The 17,148-nt window shown below is 61.3% G+C and overlaps 1 protein-coding gene across 18 annotated transcripts in view; it reads right to left on the minus strand.

Annotated features, from left to right (window-relative positions):
• Positions 1 to 658: 658 nt before the first annotated feature.
• Positions 659 to 17,148, minus strand: part of KIF1A (kinesin family member 1A) — a 92,342-nt gene continuing 75,852 nt past the window's right edge. For 13 of the 18 annotated variants that reach the window (XM_044241985.1, XM_044242001.1, XM_044241999.1 and 10 more), the window contains 11 exons: positions 11,629 to 11,743; positions 10,585 to 10,718; positions 9,553 to 9,614; positions 9,081 to 9,226; positions 8,614 to 8,814; positions 8,068 to 8,145; positions 7,203 to 7,327; positions 6,206 to 6,358; positions 5,447 to 5,639; positions 4,429 to 4,547; positions 659 to 4,122 (listed from right to left, as the gene is read on the minus strand). In XM_044241985.1, coding sequence (XP_044097920.1) covers positions 4,080 to 4,122; positions 4,429 to 4,547; positions 5,447 to 5,639; positions 6,206 to 6,358; positions 7,203 to 7,327; positions 8,068 to 8,145; positions 8,614 to 8,814; positions 9,081 to 9,226; positions 9,553 to 9,614; positions 10,585 to 10,718; positions 11,629 to 11,743 — 1,369 coding nt within the window. In that variant the 3' untranslated portion in view covers positions 659 to 4,079. Of the gene's footprint in view, positions 4,123 to 4,428; positions 4,548 to 5,446; positions 5,640 to 6,205; positions 6,359 to 7,202; positions 7,328 to 8,067; positions 8,146 to 8,613; positions 8,815 to 9,080; positions 9,227 to 9,552; positions 9,615 to 10,584; positions 10,719 to 11,628; positions 11,744 to 13,004; positions 13,029 to 17,148 lie in introns of all 18 variants that reach the window. The other 5 variants (XM_044242000.1, XM_044241997.1, XM_044241994.1 and 2 more) reach the window with 1 other exon arrangement.

Raw genomic sequence — 17,148 nt, forward strand, 5'->3', positions numbered from 1 at the left:
GTACATTTTTATCGTCTCATTGGTCTTTCCTATGACCTTACTGGCTAAAGGCGTAGTTAGCCGTGGGCATTAAATTTTGGCAGCTGCTTGTTCTATATCCACAGAGAGAGTGATTTTTTGTTTGTTTAATGTGATTCATTAATGTGATTCATTAATTAAATTCATTTAATGTGACTCACCGGATTCATTTTTGAACCAACCTTGCCTTCCCAGGACAAACTCCGCTCGGTCACGACAGTATTCTCCTTTTTATGCATCATTAGCTTCCATTTGGTGAAAGATTTGAACATATTTGTTTTCTATGAGGATGTAGCCTGAAGGTCTGTAGTTTCCTCTCCTTGTAATACCTTCGTCTGGTTCAGGTATGGGGTAATGCTGACCACACGGAAAGCTTGGGGCTGCCCGGCACGCCCAAGGGTGCGCGAGCGACGCGGGTGGGTGTGGCCAGTGACCAAGGGACACAGGCGGGCGCTCTCATGATAAACATCATCTTGTCCCTCACCCCCCTTGGGCTCTCGGCACCCCCCCACACCCTGCCTCCCCACCATGAGCAGTGGGTACTGTCTCTGGTCAATGCTGGACATCTGGCCCAGCGGCCATTTCCAGCCTCATCCAACAGACTTCACACACAAATAAAGCCACTGTTGAGGCCCACAGGTCGGGTGTTGCATAAGGAGCCACATTTATTTCTTAATTGGACAGAATCTTAAGTGCACACACACAGTACAGGAGCCTAGAGCCTAACACTCGGGTTTAGGACGTCAGGGAACTAGAGTCGTTACATCAGGATGGTGGTTACAGGGCGGGGGCCCAGGGTGTGCCACAACCACATATGTACAAGCTAGGGGAAGCTGAGGGGACGGCGAGCGGCAGGAAGCGCAGGCCCACAGGAAGCCACAGCCTCTGCTGATCCCAGGGATAAGAGGAGGGCGCCTTCTGGAGTCCTGAGCGGGAGAGAGCTGACAGAGGACCAACAGCTTGACCCCGCTCACACCTGGACCGGCAGCGTTCAGGAACTCTCCCCGAGTGTTCACCACACCTGCCCCTCAGGGAGGGCCCCTCACTGCAGCCCCCCGAGGCCCGGGAGCATGTGTGTGTGTGTGCGATGGGTGAATGGGACACGGGCACCGAAGGAGTGATGACTTGGAAAGAACTCAGGAGCCTCTCAGCTACCCCCCGGGGACTGGCCTGGACACAATGGAGCCCAGCGCCCCCACTTCCTGGGCTCACCCTCCCCTGGAGGAGGCAGAGGGCTTCTCTAGGGGAGGATGGCTGTCCCTCAAACCAAAATGAGTGGCATCAAGCAGTAAAACAAAAAACCTCCCAGAGACTAGGCTTTCTGGATCTTTCGTCTCTTCCCACTTAGTGGGAAATTGTCAGGTCTGACCTTCCTCTCTGCACCCCACAATGGGTAGACCCTCAGGGGCCCCCAGATCAGCTCCCCGGGGGTCACAGAGTTGAAGCCCACACCCCAGTTTGCTAAATGCTTGGCCCCCTAACGTGACATGTGGGTAGCTTCTGGCAAGGGCAGACGTGAAGAGACCAGCTTTTCTGACTCGGATTTCTCTCCCCAGCACTCTGAGGGTCTGGCTGTGACAACAGGGCCAGGGCTCCCAGCAACTGCCAAGGGGCATCAGGCCAAAATTAAACAGTCCTTGAAGAACCTCCATGGCTGTGGAGGCTCCCAAATTTAGGGTGGTTCCCAGAAACCCTCGCGCAGGCCCCCTTCCTTCAGCCCGCCCCACGAGGCAGGTGCTCTGCAGGTTGGCTGGCCTCAGACACCTGCGTCCTGGGTGCGAGTGCCTCAGACCATCCAAGGCCACGGCTGCAGGCTGGCTGACCTGAGTGGGCTGTGGCCAGGGCCGGGCACCTCCGGGCTCCCTGCAGGCACGTGGGGCTCCTGGGAACCAGCTCACCTTAGGACAGCCCCTGCCCTCTGCGGTCCTCCTCCCTGCCTTCCAGGCCCTCGTAAAAGCCAGAAAAAGTGCTGCTCTGGACCATGCCGCACCCCTGCTCTCTGTGTCTCAGCCTGGGAACATCTGGTTTCTGGATGACATGTGATTTCAGTCTGGGATGGAAGCACTCATCCAGGGCCTCCAAGGAAGGCTATAGAGCCCTGTGCCTTGCAGATGTGGCCTTCCAGGACACGTGTCTTAGTGAAGTAGCTACACTCCAGGGGTGCCTCCCACGCACTGGTGGAGGGGGGAGCAGAGAGCAAAAGGGGCCACTGAGGCACTGCCTGTGGCTGGGGGTGGAGAAGGCACACTGGCCTCTCTGCTTCTGGCCGGGCTGGGGCGGCTGGCAGGCCACACCCCACTGCCAGTGGCCGCTCAGGTCGGGTGCCCACCAGCCTAGTCCCACATCCGAGGCAGCGCTGAAGGGGCCTGAATAACTTTCCCCAAGGAGCGCCCCCAATTAGAACCTTCTCACCTGGGGTGGGAGCCGACCCCACACATCCCTGGAGGAATGCAGCTATACACCCTCCCGGCCTCGGTGCACAGAATGGGGATAGGGTCCCCATGTCACGTGGGTGTCTATCGGGGACGGCCCGGGGCTGGATGGGGCGGGCTTTGGAACCCCTGACCAGGTGTGACACGGTAATCCAAACTGGGTGAAGAGGTGAGGGGTCTGTGAGCCACGCCCCGCAGGGCCTGTAAAGACAGCAGAGAACAGTGTGGACAGACCGGCTGGCCGCGAACCTGGGCCTGGAACCCCTTGAACTCTGAATGAAACCTGCTCTCAGGGGGCCATGGCAGGGACAGAGGTTTTGTGGTTTGGTTGCTGTTTTTCCTTGAGTTGGAAGGAGGCCAACTGGGTGTGGGAACACGTCATTGAAGACCCCCGGGCCCCGCGGTCTCTTTGACGTGTTTCTGGTCTGGGTGTGATGCCTGACCAGACTCTCAGCCTGGAGCCGACCCTTGCCCTGTGGGGGCTGGGCCTTGGGTGTGGCATCTGCACAGAGAAGGAAGTAGATCTTGGAACAAGAGCTCCCATCAGCAGGAGGACAGCCCCTGGGTGCAGGACAGGAGCACCTCCCTGAGGACAGTGGCCGGCCGGCTGCCCTCACCTGACCCCGGGACTCTCAGAAACTCTTCTCTTGGGGTAAAGGGGGAGGTCACACACTTTCTTCCCAAGAATGACCTGGAGCTCACCCCATTTCTCACCGCAGCTGCAGAAGCAGCACCTGAAGCCTCTGGCTGCCCAGACCACCTTGAACCCCAGCCACCTGCACGCCAGCGGCCAGGATACATGACACCAGCTGCAGTCCTGGCTGGGAGAGCCCCACAGCCCAGGGGCCCGTCTGCCCGGTCTCCCTCTGCTCCACATGCTCCCAGGGAGAAGCTGCATCTCCGAGGCTGTTGTCTGGGTGATAGGATGCCACCTCCTGCTGGAGGACTGCACGCCCCCCTCCGCGCAGCTCAGGATCCAGGCACCAGGTCGCCTGACACTCACACTCCCCCTACCCGGGATGAAGGCCTGCCCCCCCATGTGGCTGGGGAGAAGCCCCCGCTCGGGCCTGGCCAGGCGTGTCCCATGGTGCCAACCAGGAGGCACCCGGCCTGTGCAGACACCCGTTCATCATGGCCTTCCCTATGAGCCCTGGGGGATGTGAGTGGGAGCAAGCGGGGGACAGGGTCCATCTGAATCCTACAGGTCTATGTGAAGGCATTAGAAATAAATACTTATAAATAGAACACAGTCTTATAGTTAATTTCTGAGTGGACCGTTTCAATGTCACTAACTAATGTATATTAATTATAAGTCTGTCTATGCTTAAAAAAATATTAGAACGGCAGCGATGCCCCTGTGGCTTGTACCCTCTGCCTTTCCAGCACCTCCCAGCTCTTCCCACCCAGGGCACACTTGGAAAGACCAAAGAACAAACACGGCCTCTGCTGGGAGCAGGACAGGTCGTATGGTGCAGGTCCCCGGGCCAGAGGTGGCGCTCACGGGGCCCGACGCGGTCCCCAAGAGGGGACTCGCTGGCTTGCTGGTAGGGGCAGGCTGGGCACGGTGACATGACGGGTGGTGATGAGGGCTTGGGGGGCCGGCCTGTGGCTGTCCGGGAGGGCTCCGGCTCACACCCTCATCTGGGCAGACCGCCTTCTGGAGAGCTTGGACCTGCGGGAGGGTCGGGAGACATGCCACGGTCGGGATGCCAGCTTCCACGTGGCTGACATCCCCTCTGCTTCCCCTCACCCGGAGACCGGCTCCTGTCCCTGGGACTCAGTCTGCCCGCCTTCTGGAAGGCCTGGGTGTAGGGGAGCAGGGCTCACCTGAGCCCGTGTGTCATGTTTCCAGCCACAGAAGGACGGCCCCCTAGTACAACACTTAACCAGCAGCAATAGCCAAACAAGCTTTAAGGTCTTCAAAACCTGCTCCCTCAGGCCCAAGGAGCAGGGCAGGCACTGCCAAGAGAGCCCATACCGTATGGTGCCGGCCAGGAGAGGATTGAAGGCGTACAGCCAGTCGTGCATGTCCTTGTCACTGTTGGCCTGCAGCAGGATGCCGCGGTGCTCCGTGCACACGGCGAACGTGTTGGGCGTCTGTGAAGGCAGGAAGCCGTGAAGGGGTTCGAGGCCTCCCCACCACCCCGGTCAGCATGCAGGGTCATGCTCCCCGGGGCCCGGCTGGAGCAGCTCGGCAGGAGCGGGGGGTGCAGGACATGGGAGAGAAGACCCTCGCGAGAGAGCTGGGAAGGCTGCCCCACTCTCCGTGGCCTGCACAGCCCATTCAGACGCAGACAGGTGTGGCCTCCTAACAGAAGGGTCTGCGGTCAGGACACCCTATCTCTTGCATGCCCCAGGGCAAACTTGCCACTGCTCTGTGCCCCCCGAAGACGTGTCTACCCCCACAAACGAGGTTCCTTCCCCTTGACATGGCTTAGCTGCTAGGCCTGGCCTCCTCTGCTAAAGGCCGAGCCCTTGTGGTGGGGGACAGTGTCGGGAGGCAGCCTGAGATTGTGTCCCACAAAGCCCACCACAGGGAATCAAAGATCAGCCAGCGGGCACTGAGGCTCCCAGAGGAAGGGGTTGAGGTCCCCAGCACACACATCCAGTGCTACTGCTGACTCCAAGAGGAGAAAAGCCAGGGGACAGGAAGGCCGGACTCCCAGGCCCACTACATGACCTGTCCCATGGGGCTGGGTGGCCCCAGGAGAAGAGGACTGGGTATTGACTTCTCCTGAATGGGAGTGGGTCAATGCCTGCTCCCCTGCCCCAAAGGACCACAGCCCATCACGGCTGGTTGTCATGGGATGAGGAGCCCCACGGGTGGGCAGAGGGGACCCCCAACATGCTATGCGAGACAGATCACTAGGGCTGTGGTCTGGCAGCTAGCTGGAATAGGGCCCACCGGGAACTAGGCCCAGCCCCCTCCCCGAGCCCTGCTGGCGGCTTGCAGGCCTTAGCCTGCCCGGAAACCCATCCCATCTCCCGGGCCGCACCTTGAGCATGGCCTGCTGGTCCTCGCTGTACTCCACCTGGGCGGTGGACAGGTTGAGCACAAACCTCTCCACGGAGTCCTTGTCGCTGTTGTATAGGTAGGCATAGGGACGTCGTACGACCACAAAGCGCTTGGCCCAGCCTGCTGTGTGCGGCTCCAGGAAGTGCAGGTAGCCCTTCTTCGACACGATGGGGCTGCAGGGCAGGGACAGCTGCTGACTCCTGCGCTCCTGGCCCCGGGGGAGGGGGGGTCTCCACGCGGGCCCCCCACCCACCACCAGGCCCCTGGCAGTACTGGCCACTGGAAAGGTCAGACAGGGGCCCCCAAGAACAGCCACGGCCAAAGTGCTGGGAGATGCCTGGCAGAACCCCAACCTGGGTGGTCAGAGACCAGAACCACCAGATCTGAGCCTCAGTTTCCCCATCTGTACAACAGAGAAAGTGATACAGAGCAGACACTGCCCCGAGCAGTCATTCCCTGTCATGTGAGCGTGACCCATAGAGTGTGGCCTTCTTGGGGCTACACAGGTGTCAGACTAGTGACACACAGATGCACGGAAACCGGAGTTCTGCAGGGGCACCCATCAGGTCCCCTGCCCCGGGCCTGGCCCTGGTCCAGCCTCCTCCTTGTTCTGTCTGCTCTTTCTCTACCCCCGCCCAAGGTTGGGGTGCCCAGCCTGTCTCCCTCGCATGGAGCTGTGGGGACAGAGCTGGCTGGGTGGGGCCTCAGAAGCACCCCTGTTTGGGGGCCCCCCACATACCTGACCCGGATCTCCTGGATGTCAGGAACCAGCAGGCGCTGGGGCTCCTTGTCTGCCTCTGTTGCCCGAGCTGGGGAGGGAAGCTTCTTCGAATCTGCCTCTGGCACAGGCTCGGGCTCTGGGCTGGCCGGCCGGGAGCAGGGCTGAGGGGTCCTGGGAAAACAAAGCCAAGCCTCTGCCTTCCTGCGAGGAGACGCCCTGGCCAGGCCGGGCCACCATCTTGGTGGCTTCCTCCCACCCCCTGCGTTACCCCCTTAGGCTGCCATGAGTACCTCTCAGGATCTGTCCACCCAGACGCACCCACAGCTAGGGCTGGAGGGCCCAGGCTACCCGATTCCAGGGCTGCACCAGGGTGCCCCGCCCCCGTCCCATGGCACCCTCTGTCCCCCACCCTCGTGAAAGCGGTCCCTCTCCCCAGATGGCCCGCGGAGCGCGGGCTGTCATGTCTTCAGGGGCCCTCCGCACTGGGGCCTGCTGGGTCCAAAAAGCCTGACCCATGGCCAGGGAGGCCCGTCTCTGGGGAGGCCCAGAGGGCTTGGATGAAATGTGGACACCTTGAGGGATATAAAATGTAAGGGCTCAGGTGTGGGCGGTGCTAGCATGGCTGGAGGGGCGGGGCAGACGGCCGGGCAGACGGCCCGGCATTGCGGCCACTGCCATGGGGCTCAACTTCTATCCTACTGAGTATTGTGTGAGCCCATCCCCCTGAAAAGGGTTTTTGGTTTTGCGCCATTTGATCCATTCAGCATTAGTCCCCATGACACTGGAAATCAGTGCTTCAGCCGAAAACATCCTCGGGAGAGTCAGGCGACTGGAGAGCAGCTAGGGGCCATGCCGGCCAAGGGTGCAGGGTGGACCCCCCCCACCTGTCCAGCTATGTGCGGCCTTCCCGGGTCACTGTTCCCCCACCCCGTCCCCATGCTCTGCACCAGAGCGGCAGCCACACTGTCCTCAGCAGGTTTGTGGCCCTGCCAACTTCTTCGGGGTCTGCACTCACCTCAGCTCTGCGGCTCCGTACCGCCCTTCAACCAGAGAGGGGCAGGTGGAGGAGGGTGTGAGCGTGGCTGCGCCCAGAGGTGACATGGACGGGTCCCGGAGCAGGGTGACAGACATCTCCGAGAGCTGTGGAGAAGAGCGAGCCTTTCGTGGGGCAGACGGGGTGTGGACGCCCCTGCAGTGGCTAATTCCTGCACCTCGGCTCATGTTTTACCTCCATTTAGGGCACCCCCCACTCCAACAGCAGGCCAGACCCACTTCCCAGCCTCCCTCGAACCTCTCCCAGCCCGAGGCCCTGGCCTGCCCTTCCCCGGGCTGTGGGCTCTGTCTGGCCTCAGGAGGGACTTGTAACAGCTGCACTCCAAGGAGGGAGCAGGGACCACATCGGAGTCAGAGAAGGCTCTGCCGACATGCAGTCTTGGAGCCCCGACTGTAGGATGGGCAGTCCAGGAGCCTCAGGGAAAGACCCTTCCAGGCAGAGGGTGAGGCTAGTGCAAAGCAGGAAGGCCAGGCTGCAAGGGGGTTACGCATGGTGGGCTCTGTGCCAGGGTGGGTGGGGCGGCATGAGTGGCCCCTTTGGTAGCAGAAGACAGCTCCAGGGCTGGGACCCGAGCACCCAGGACAGAGGCAGCTGAGGGCCGGGCTGGAGGCAGCAGGGAGGGTCCTGGGTGGGCCTAGCCCTGGTTCGCCCTGAAGGCCCCAGGGCTCCACGGACCCCACACACAGACCAGACCAGGCCCTTGGCTAGGAGGTGCTCCTTTGGGCTGTGAGAGTATATTTCTAAGAAAACCCTTATTTCCTTCTCTGGACGGGGGTGAGAACTGTTCTGGAGACGAAAGCCCTGCGGACAGCCCCTTGCTGCCTACCTTGCTCTCGCTGGCGCTGACGCAGACGTGGCTGTGGGTGTACTCTCTGTTGAACGTGTGCGTGAGGAGACGTAAACACTGTAACGAGAGCAAATGTCCAGTTGGGGTGGTGCCTCAGACCTGGCTCGACCGCAGCACGGCCCCTGGATGTGGAGGACTGGCTGAATGCCTGGACACAGTGGCTCCAGCCTCCAAGGTGATGAGTGAGCCAGGGAAGCCTCCGGGAGCAGGCCCCGGGCCCAGGGCAAAGATGGGGGGACAGCATTGCCCAGCCTAAGAGGTCTTCCCAGTGGCCCATTAAGCTACCCAAAAAGCCAGCTCTGGAGAGAGGGGGTGAGCTCCTCATCAGCACAGGTATTCAAGGAAGCAGATCACTGCTTGGGGGAGGAAGCTGTAAAAGGCTGCCAAATTCCAACATATGTGGAGTGAGGGGCAGGCAAAGGGCCTCTATGGACCCTCCTTGTCCCAGCTCCTGCCCTAATAGGACAAGGCTGAGTCCCCAGAGCCTTGCAGGGACCACAGTCAGGGCAGTGCTGCCTGAGCTACCTTGACGGCCAGCTCCCGTTGCCTCTCGTTGGGAGTCTCCACAGGGGACGGCCGGCCCTCAGCAGAGAGTGGGGAGGAGGGGCTGGATGAGCCGTGGGACCCGGAGTCCTCACTGGAGGCAGGGGATGGCGCCTCGGGGCCGGGCCGCTGGGTGGTCTCCAGCTTCTCCCGCAGCAGCAGGTAATGCCTGGTCTTTTCCACCTGCAGGAGGCAGGACATGGCTCAGCCACTGCACCCCAGGGTCATGTGGACAGAGAGCCCACCCACTGTCTCCCCACGGGCTGTGCTGCTGATGGGACTCAGCCCAGCCACCCGGCCACCCTCCGTCCGGCATCTACGTCCCCCACGTCTGTGCTCACAGTGAGTGGAGGGACAGTCTACCCCTGCCGCAGCATCCTCCCAGCGCCCTGCTTCCCACATGCACCTACGGCCTGGGCTGTCCGTGCCCACTGCACGCACGAGCTCACCTCCTGCAGCAGGCTCAGCTTCTCCAGCTCCCATTGGTGGTCCAGGATGAGGCTGTCGCTCCGGGGCCGCCAGCCCGCCAGGTTCTCCTCGCCCCGGACGTAGGCCACAGATGTATCCAGCACTCGCCTTCGCCGCCGCTGCATCCCTAGAAAGGGGACCCTGGGCTGACCATGTTCCCGCCCTGGCTCCAGGCCTTGGGCTTAGGGTGGGGATTTATCCACAGAGGGAGTCTGGTCCCCCTGGGAGCGCCGTGCCCACAGAAGTCATCCAGCCCCCAGTGCTGCCTCTCCCCTCACTGTCTTCTGGCCTCTTGGGACAACCCCGCAAGTTCAAATGTTAGCACTTGAGTCTCAAAAGGGAGGGCCCCCCAAAACTGCAGCTTAGCTGAGGTGACCTGAGTGACCCCAGAGAACCCCGACTCCCTGACAAAGTGCCCCCACCCCCTTCAGAGAGAGCAGGGCAGAGGCCTACCTGGGCTGCCTGCATCGGCCACATGGCACAGGCTGAGCTCATAGACGCCCGTCACGCGGTTGCTGCAGGGAGCAAAGAGAGGACGTGTGGACACCAGGCCCAGCAAGGGCCTGTCCAATGCACACTGGAAACAAGTCCAACTGCATGCCCTACTGGGTGGCCTTGCATGGGGTCCCTGGGCTGCAGCCCATATGGACAGGTTTGTTGGGGAGTCCGCATCCCAGACCCTTCCAGGCCCCATTTTGCTGAGTGCACACTGCCAACCTTGTCATGGAGGCAGGCCCAGCCGGCAGGCAGAAGCCCATCCCCTCTGGGTGACCCCCGGATGCCTGGGTCATAGCCAGCCTGAGGCCACTAAGTCCTGAACCCCACACTCCACCCTCCTGTCTGGGCCCCGGATGTCCTGCACACTGGGGCCCACAAGACAGCGTGGGAAGGAGGTGAGCACAGGAGGCCCAACACCTGTGGTGGTCTCCGCTTCTGGGACAAAGCCCCCTCCTCACTGCCTTGATGTTCCTGTCCATCACCCCCATACCCCAGGAATGCAGGGACTGGTCAGAGGGCAAGAGGGGATGGCTGGTCCTGGGCCTGACATTCTACACCCTCAGGTGCTGCCAGCCTCCAGGAGGCAAGAGGTTCTGTCCAGAGTGCCCTTTTTCCAACCCAGCCCCCCATCCTGCTGGTATGATCCCCGAGGTCCCTGGGGGGGAGGTCTCCCAGCCATGGTGGGTGGAGTTGGGCCCCAGGACCACCCACGAGAGGGTCCCAGGGCAGGGGAACGGTTAGGAGAGTGGCTAGTCTACCTTTTCATCTGGGATGGTCTGCAGCTGGCCAGTCACTTGAGCCTCTGCCAGGCACACCCAGCCACTCCCCATAGAGAGTCCACACAGCAGTACCCCAGCCCCCACCACCCCCACTATAGGCTCGCCTCTCCCAGCCACTCCTCATGCAGCCCCCCACCACCCCCACTGCAGGCTCGCCTCTCCCAGCTGCTCCCTGTGCAACCCCCTACCACTTCCACCGAAGGCTCACCTCTCCGAGGCCCGCAGGCTCCCACTGCCAAACAGGTTGCGGATGGAGCGCGAAGCAGGCAGCTTGGCATCCCGAGAGTAGAAGACCATGCAGAAGTCCTTGGTGATGACCGCTGGCTGGGTGCAGTTCTCCATCTACCATGGGGCACAGGGCAGGGGCTCAGGCACAGGAGCATCCCCACAGGACACAGGCACCAGACCCCCTCTAACCATCTTTGGGGGGCGCACAAGCCACTGGTCGGCAGCCTCAGACCTCCATGGTCCCCTGGCATGGCACCAGACCCAGGCGGGAGGTCTCTGCTCCCCTCAGCTGACTCCTGGGAGAAAGCCAGGATCCCACCTCCCTGGGCTGCAGGTGGCTGGGTGTTGGTGCCGGGGACCCTGAGGATCCTAGACACAGGCCCCAGCCACCTGGCCATGGGATCAGGTGACACACTCCCGAAATGCCTGTGAGGGTCGAAACAGATCCCAGCTCTGCACCCATGTTCTCCTTTCCGTGACTTCCCCGGGTGCCGACAGGCTGCGTCTCTTGACGCAGGCTCTTTTGTTTTCCCGAAGCTCAACAGCACCCCGACGAAGCCCGTGTGCACCAGGGCCTTACTGGGCCAGACCCGCAGCGTCTCCCCAACAAACCAGCAGCCCAAGAGGCAGGCAAGTGGGTCCCCATAGCATAGCTGGAGTTTCAGGCCCAGAGGGGAGAGGGTGCATTTACCTCCCCCGGGACTCCTTATTCCTCAATAGTGCCCCCACCTGGCAATACCCTGCTCTCAGCCTCTCCCCGGCCCCACCACCTCTGTGCTTCACAGGGAGGGTGCAGACCAAGACTGGGGGCGCCTATTTCCAGCCCACGTGGAGCCTGGAAGGAGCCGTCCTGCAGCCCCAGGGCAAAGCCGCACCCTGCGGTGAGTGGGAGGAGCCGTGGAAAGTAAGGGAATCAAACGAGGACTTGACAAGTCCTCGGAGAAGACATAGGGGCATCTGGGCTTGTCCAGGGCCACTGAGCACCCTCCCTGCCCCTTGGTGAGCAACTTCAGGAATCTCTCACCTCAATGTAAGCTGAGACAGTCATGTAGATCTTCTCTCGGTACGGGGTGACCCGGTTGAGCAGGAGAGAGTTGTGCATGGAGCTGTCCCACGCAGCCTCGAACTGGTAGAAGGTCCTGGAAGGAAGCGGAGACAAGGTAAAACATGGCGGCCCACAGGCTGGGCTTGTGGGTTGGGGACATGCAGATGGACAGACACAGACAGAAACGTGAGGGCCGCCACAGGGAGAGCAGCCCGGGCGGTGTGGAGAACAGGCTCCTCCTTACTCGAGCTGGAGGGGTTTTCCCCTGTGCATGGACGGGCGGGGCAGCCCACAGCACTGGCGCTAAGGCAGGAATGGGAGTGGGGGCCAGAGAGGGCTGGGAAGGAAGGGAGGGAGGGAGGCACGTGGGCTGGGACATGGCAACAAAGGGGAAGAGAGGGAGGGAGAAGAGGGGAGGTGGAGGCAGACAGAGGGGTGAGAGATGGGGAGAGGGCAGAATGGGGACCACCCCCTCCTGCCCTGTCTGAGTAAGGAGGGGTCAACCTGCCCGGGTTGGCCAAAACCCTGTGGCCCACCTCCTCCCCTTGGGGGAGGATGCTTGGAGTGGAAGCTGGGGTGGCCCATGGCAGATGGCATCACCACACACCCCCCACAGCCAGGCTCCTCTCCATTTAGCACTGAGCAGGCAGTGGGCTCTTCCCCCGTCCCCATCTCTAACCCCAGAAGAAAGTGAGCAGAGCAGACGCCCGTGCCCCAGAATGCCCTCTGAGGGCAGCATAAGGGGTCCCCAGGGGGCCAGGACGTTAGTCTTCAGTGTCTCCACTCCGGAGCAGGCTGTCCTTGTCAACTGCCCAATGGCAGAGCTCCTAGACTCTTATTTAGGCAGGGTGCCCATCTGAGGATCCTCTGTGAGGCAGGGAATTTGCCTCAGTCCAGAGTGCGGCCACTCCGCGAGCCCCAGCCAGCACCACTCAGCACCCAGCCATGCCCCGTTTCCATCCAAGCATCCTCAAAGACACAGCTGAGACACACTTCAGCACAGACTGCGGACAGACAGCGGCACACGCCCCAGCACAGCCAGACCCCCCCTGGGGAGGCTGGCCCCGCCTGGGAGTACAGAGGGTCACCAGGAGGGGCAAGGCCACGCCAGCTTGCAGCCCATGCCCATGGCCTCCTGGCTCTCCAGGGCACACTCCAGGGACACGGGGCAAAGCAGCAGGATGGGGCAGGGCCGCTGTCACACACATACACACACGTCACCAAGGACAACGATCCAGAGGAAGGGCCGTGAGGACAGCGGGGTGACCAGACTGGCGGAGAGCGCGGGGAGAAAGGAAATTGAAAAGCAGAAAAGGACAGACCAAGCGAGTGCGGAAGAGAAAAGTGAGCTGTACCTAGTGTCATTTCCGAATGAAATGCTAAAGGTGGAGGCAGCCAGGACACACACGTACACACAGAAGAGATGGACACGTCAGAACGAGCCCTGTCACGTGGCCGGGTACAAGCTAACCCACAGTGAGCGGGGGAGTGCGCCATATCCGCCAGCTGCCCGGGCGGCTCACGGGGCAGCGTCTGGGGCCCTCTCCGACCCCCAGTCCCCGTGTCTGCAGCCAGAGCTTTGAGTCCGTGCCCAGCAAAACCAGGCGGGTACCCATGGACCCGTGACCGACCCCTAGAGGGACGCCTCTGTCCCGGGGGCTCCAAGCGCCCTAGTCCCCGTGGGCCAGGCCCTCGGGGAGAGCCAGAGGTCCAAGGCAGCCCAGACCAGACAAATGCCGTGGCACAGCTGTGTGACCTCTGGCTATCACCAGACACCTCTGTACCCTGCTTCCTGGACCAACCACTGGCAGTCACCATGCCTGCCTCATGGAGATGTCCTATGGGTTGAAGGAGCTCATCCGAGGTGCTGAGGGCAGGGCCCAGATGGGATTATTCTTAGTAATTCTTGTTACTAGTCCTTGCCTCCAAGAGGCCCTGACCACACACACTGGGAAAGGCTAGCCTGAGGGTCTCCTACCCGGGACGGCCAGCCAGCCCCAAACCCTCGCTGCCGTCCCCTGTCCCCCTTCCTCAATGTCATTAAAGGATGCTGCTGGTTTCTGACCCACTGCCGGTGCTCTGGGGACCAGCAGGGCTCTCTTACATTGGTGTGCACTCTCTATTTGTCCTTCAGGAAGACCTGGCCCTCCCAGGGCAGGCTCCTAGTCAGACACCAAGAGCTGGACCCCATCTCGTCAGGAGCCCCTCCCCCTTGGGTGGGACACACCAACGGAACCGGAGCCAGCCCAGTGAGGGCGGCCAAAACACTAGGGCTCAGCAGCAGCCCTCATCCCAGGACCAGATGGACTCTGCCACAGCTGGCCGGGGCCGTAGGAGAAATGAGCCGCACCTCCACACGAGGCTCACTCACCGAGGCCCCTCGGAGATGCTCTTGGCCAAGAGGGCCTCAGTCAAGTTGGAATGTGGCTCTTGCTGAGACCCAAAACCTCCCTGAAAACCCGAACCTGTGGGTCTTGTGTGTTGAGGTGGGGCCGGGCAGTGGGTGGGGGTCCCCCTTGGGCCCATGTACACAGCTGAAGAGAGGGCGCCTTCCACTACGCCGTTCCCCAGGCACCAAGATGGCTGGGGTCTGACCTGGCACAGCCATGACGCTGCTCACAGGCTGTTCTCAAAGCCCTCGTCAGCCTTCAACCCCAGGCAGCCCTCCTGTAGACCGGCCCCTGGCTTACAGCCAGCCATGCATCTGCACAGTCAGGGGGGTCAGACCCTGGAGCCCCAGACAAGAAGGGTCGTCAGCAGCACTCGCGAGCCCCCGGGGCCTCTGCAGAAGGAGGTCTCACCAGATGCCAGCAGGAATGCTTGGGGCGGGGAGGGGTGGCCGAGAGCCAGCTTGCCTGCGTGGGACCTTCACAGCCCTGGAGGGTGCGAGGCTGCGGGACACAGCACGGGACGGGGATCGCTGTCCCCCATCACCAAGACAGCCAGACGGAGTCAGGGCTACTACACCAGGACCCCCACTCAGGAGCAGACACAGGACTCTCAGCCATCAAGTCACCCCAGGAAGGGAGCACCCCTCCCTCAAACCCCACTTGGACACCCAGCCAGTCCCGCAGATACACTCTCAGGAGAAATGTGCAAGCCAGATGAGGGGTCCCTGGGTCAGAAGCACTGTGGATTCCCAGACCCCACCCCAGACCCACTGAGGTGGAAACACGGGGGCAGGTCGCCTCGTGAGCAGAGCGCCTGGGCTCACTCTGGCGCTCACCACAGTCTTGGCCCACCCTGCCGACCCTTCAGATCCAGATCCATGTCAGGCTGGGACCCGAGTGTCCCTGACCCAGGGAGGCCCTGCCCACAGCTCCCAGGCCTGAGCCCTTCTCCAGGACACCCAGCAGCAGGCAGGGCTCTGCTTCCCCAAGGCAAGAGCCCTAGGAGTTCCCGCAGGACCCTTCCTCTTTCTGTGGTGGACTGCAGGATGCAGGACAGAGGCTCCCCTCCTCCGAGCCCCCTGCAGGAGCTGCCAGCCAATATTTCCCTCTGACCAGCAGGGGTGGGTGGGGAGGGGGTCTGTGTTGACGCCCCCAGCCACAGGGCTTGGACAGTGGGGGGCCAGAAACAGGACCACCCCCAACTCAGCTCCAGGACTTGGAGTTCAATCCTCAGACAAGTGAGGACCCACAGGGGGAAACCTGAAAACGCGTTACAAAGTTCTGCTGACAAAGAATATGTCATAGGCTGTGAAATGTTTTTTCCATGCTGATTCTTGCCCAGCAAGCTTCAGTGGCCGTCCCGGCCACCACAACAGTTGTGGGTGTTTCATGTCCCCTTGGAGGGTGACATGGGAGCCCCCCACGTTGGCCTGGCCTGATCTAATGGACTGTGTGCCCGCCGTATCCCTGCGGAGCTCAGGGGCATGCAGAGGGTCATCCCCTGCCTCACCCACCCAACAGCAGCACCTGGTCATTCCTCATGGGATGCCAGCTGCACACAGCCCATTGATGCACCTTCCGACGACTGTGTGGTGACTCGTACCCAGCACTTGAGACGAGCATCACAGCCACGGTGGGTTAACGGGCAGGCAAGGGAAATGGGATTCTGCTGTGCCCACTGCAGCCCTGTGCACGGCTTAGCGGCCTCATGCACTGTGCAGCTGGAGAGTCCTCAGACCCGAAGAGAATGGAGAAGTAAGAGGATTGAGAGACTGAGGAGGTGAGGAGGTGAAGGGGTGAGGGGGTGAGGGAAGGAGGAGGTGAGAAGCAAAGGGGTGAGGGAATGAAGGGGGTAGGGGATGAAGCGGTGAAGCGTTGAAGTGGTGAAAGGATGGGGGTGAGGGGATAAAGGAATGAGGGGATGGGGTGAGAGGTGGAAGAATGAAGGGAGTGAGGGGATGAGGGAGTGAGGGAATGTAGGGGTGAGGGGATAGGGGTTAATGGGTGAGGGAATGAAAGGGGTAGGGGATGAAGGGGTGAAGGGGTGGAGATGGGAGGGGATGAGGGAATGAAGTGTGAGTTCTGAGGGGATGAGGGAAGGAAGGGGTGAAATGAGTGGTTGGGGTAAGGGGATAAGGGGGAAAAGGGGATGAAGGGTGAAGGGATAAAGGGATGGGGTGCAGGAATGAGGGGTGAAGAAGAGGGATGTGGGGTGAGGAGATCTGGGGATAAAAGGGTGAGGGGTCAGGAGGTGTGGGAATGAAGGGGTGAGGGGTAAGTGGTTGGGTAAGAGGATGAGCGGGTGAGGGAATGAGGGTGAGGAGCTAGGGGTGAGGAATGAGGAGATAAGGGGTGAGGGGCTGAGGGGGTGAGGGAATGAGGACTGACAGGTGAGGGGATAAGGGGCAGAATGACTACGTGACCCACGTTTACACAGTTGTGTGGAAGCCTCCCAGCTAATAGATTTTTGGCACCTCATTTCTGCCACAGCAACTTCAAGCAGGGGTTAAATTATCCCCTTTCTGAGGAGGGAAGGAAAACGAGGTTCCAGAAGCTTCTGCCACCTGTCCACACTCACACAGACAGCCAAGGGCACTGCCAGCCAAGGGCACAGCCAGGCTGCCCCAGTCCACACATCTAGGGCGAGACCCTCCCTGGACCACGCCCCACTGTCCACTCATTCCCAGGACCGTCCCCACAGTGGTTCCTGCCCCACAGGGCTGGGCCCCGTGAAGGAGGCAGGGGCTCTGACCCCCACTGCCCCACATGCCCTGGGCCTCCTCTTTCAGGCCAAGCCCACTGGGGCCGATAAGCCCTCATCTGGGACTGGGGGTCTGGACTCTCTGCTCAGATGCAGGGGTGAGGGCCTCGTGAAATTGGGAGGCTGAAAAGGAAAATCAGTGCCCATTCCTTCCTTGGTACCTCCTCCTGGCCATGCAGTATTGTCCCCATTTTACCCAGGAGCTTCCTGGAGGCATAAGTTGCAGGTGTGGAGTTGGGGGGTCGAGGACCAGTGAGCACCCCTCTATCCTATAGAGCTAGCTGTACAAACGCAAACTTGAACAGAACATGCACATCCCCCCCTTCCCGCACCAAGCTATCACACTGA

This window comes from Neovison vison, chromosome 3, assembly GCF_020171115.1.
Source record: "Neovison vison isolate M4711 chromosome 3, ASM_NN_V1, whole genome shotgun sequence".
NCBI classification, from domain to species: domain Eukaryota; kingdom Metazoa; phylum Chordata; class Mammalia; order Carnivora; family Mustelidae; genus Neogale; species Neogale vison.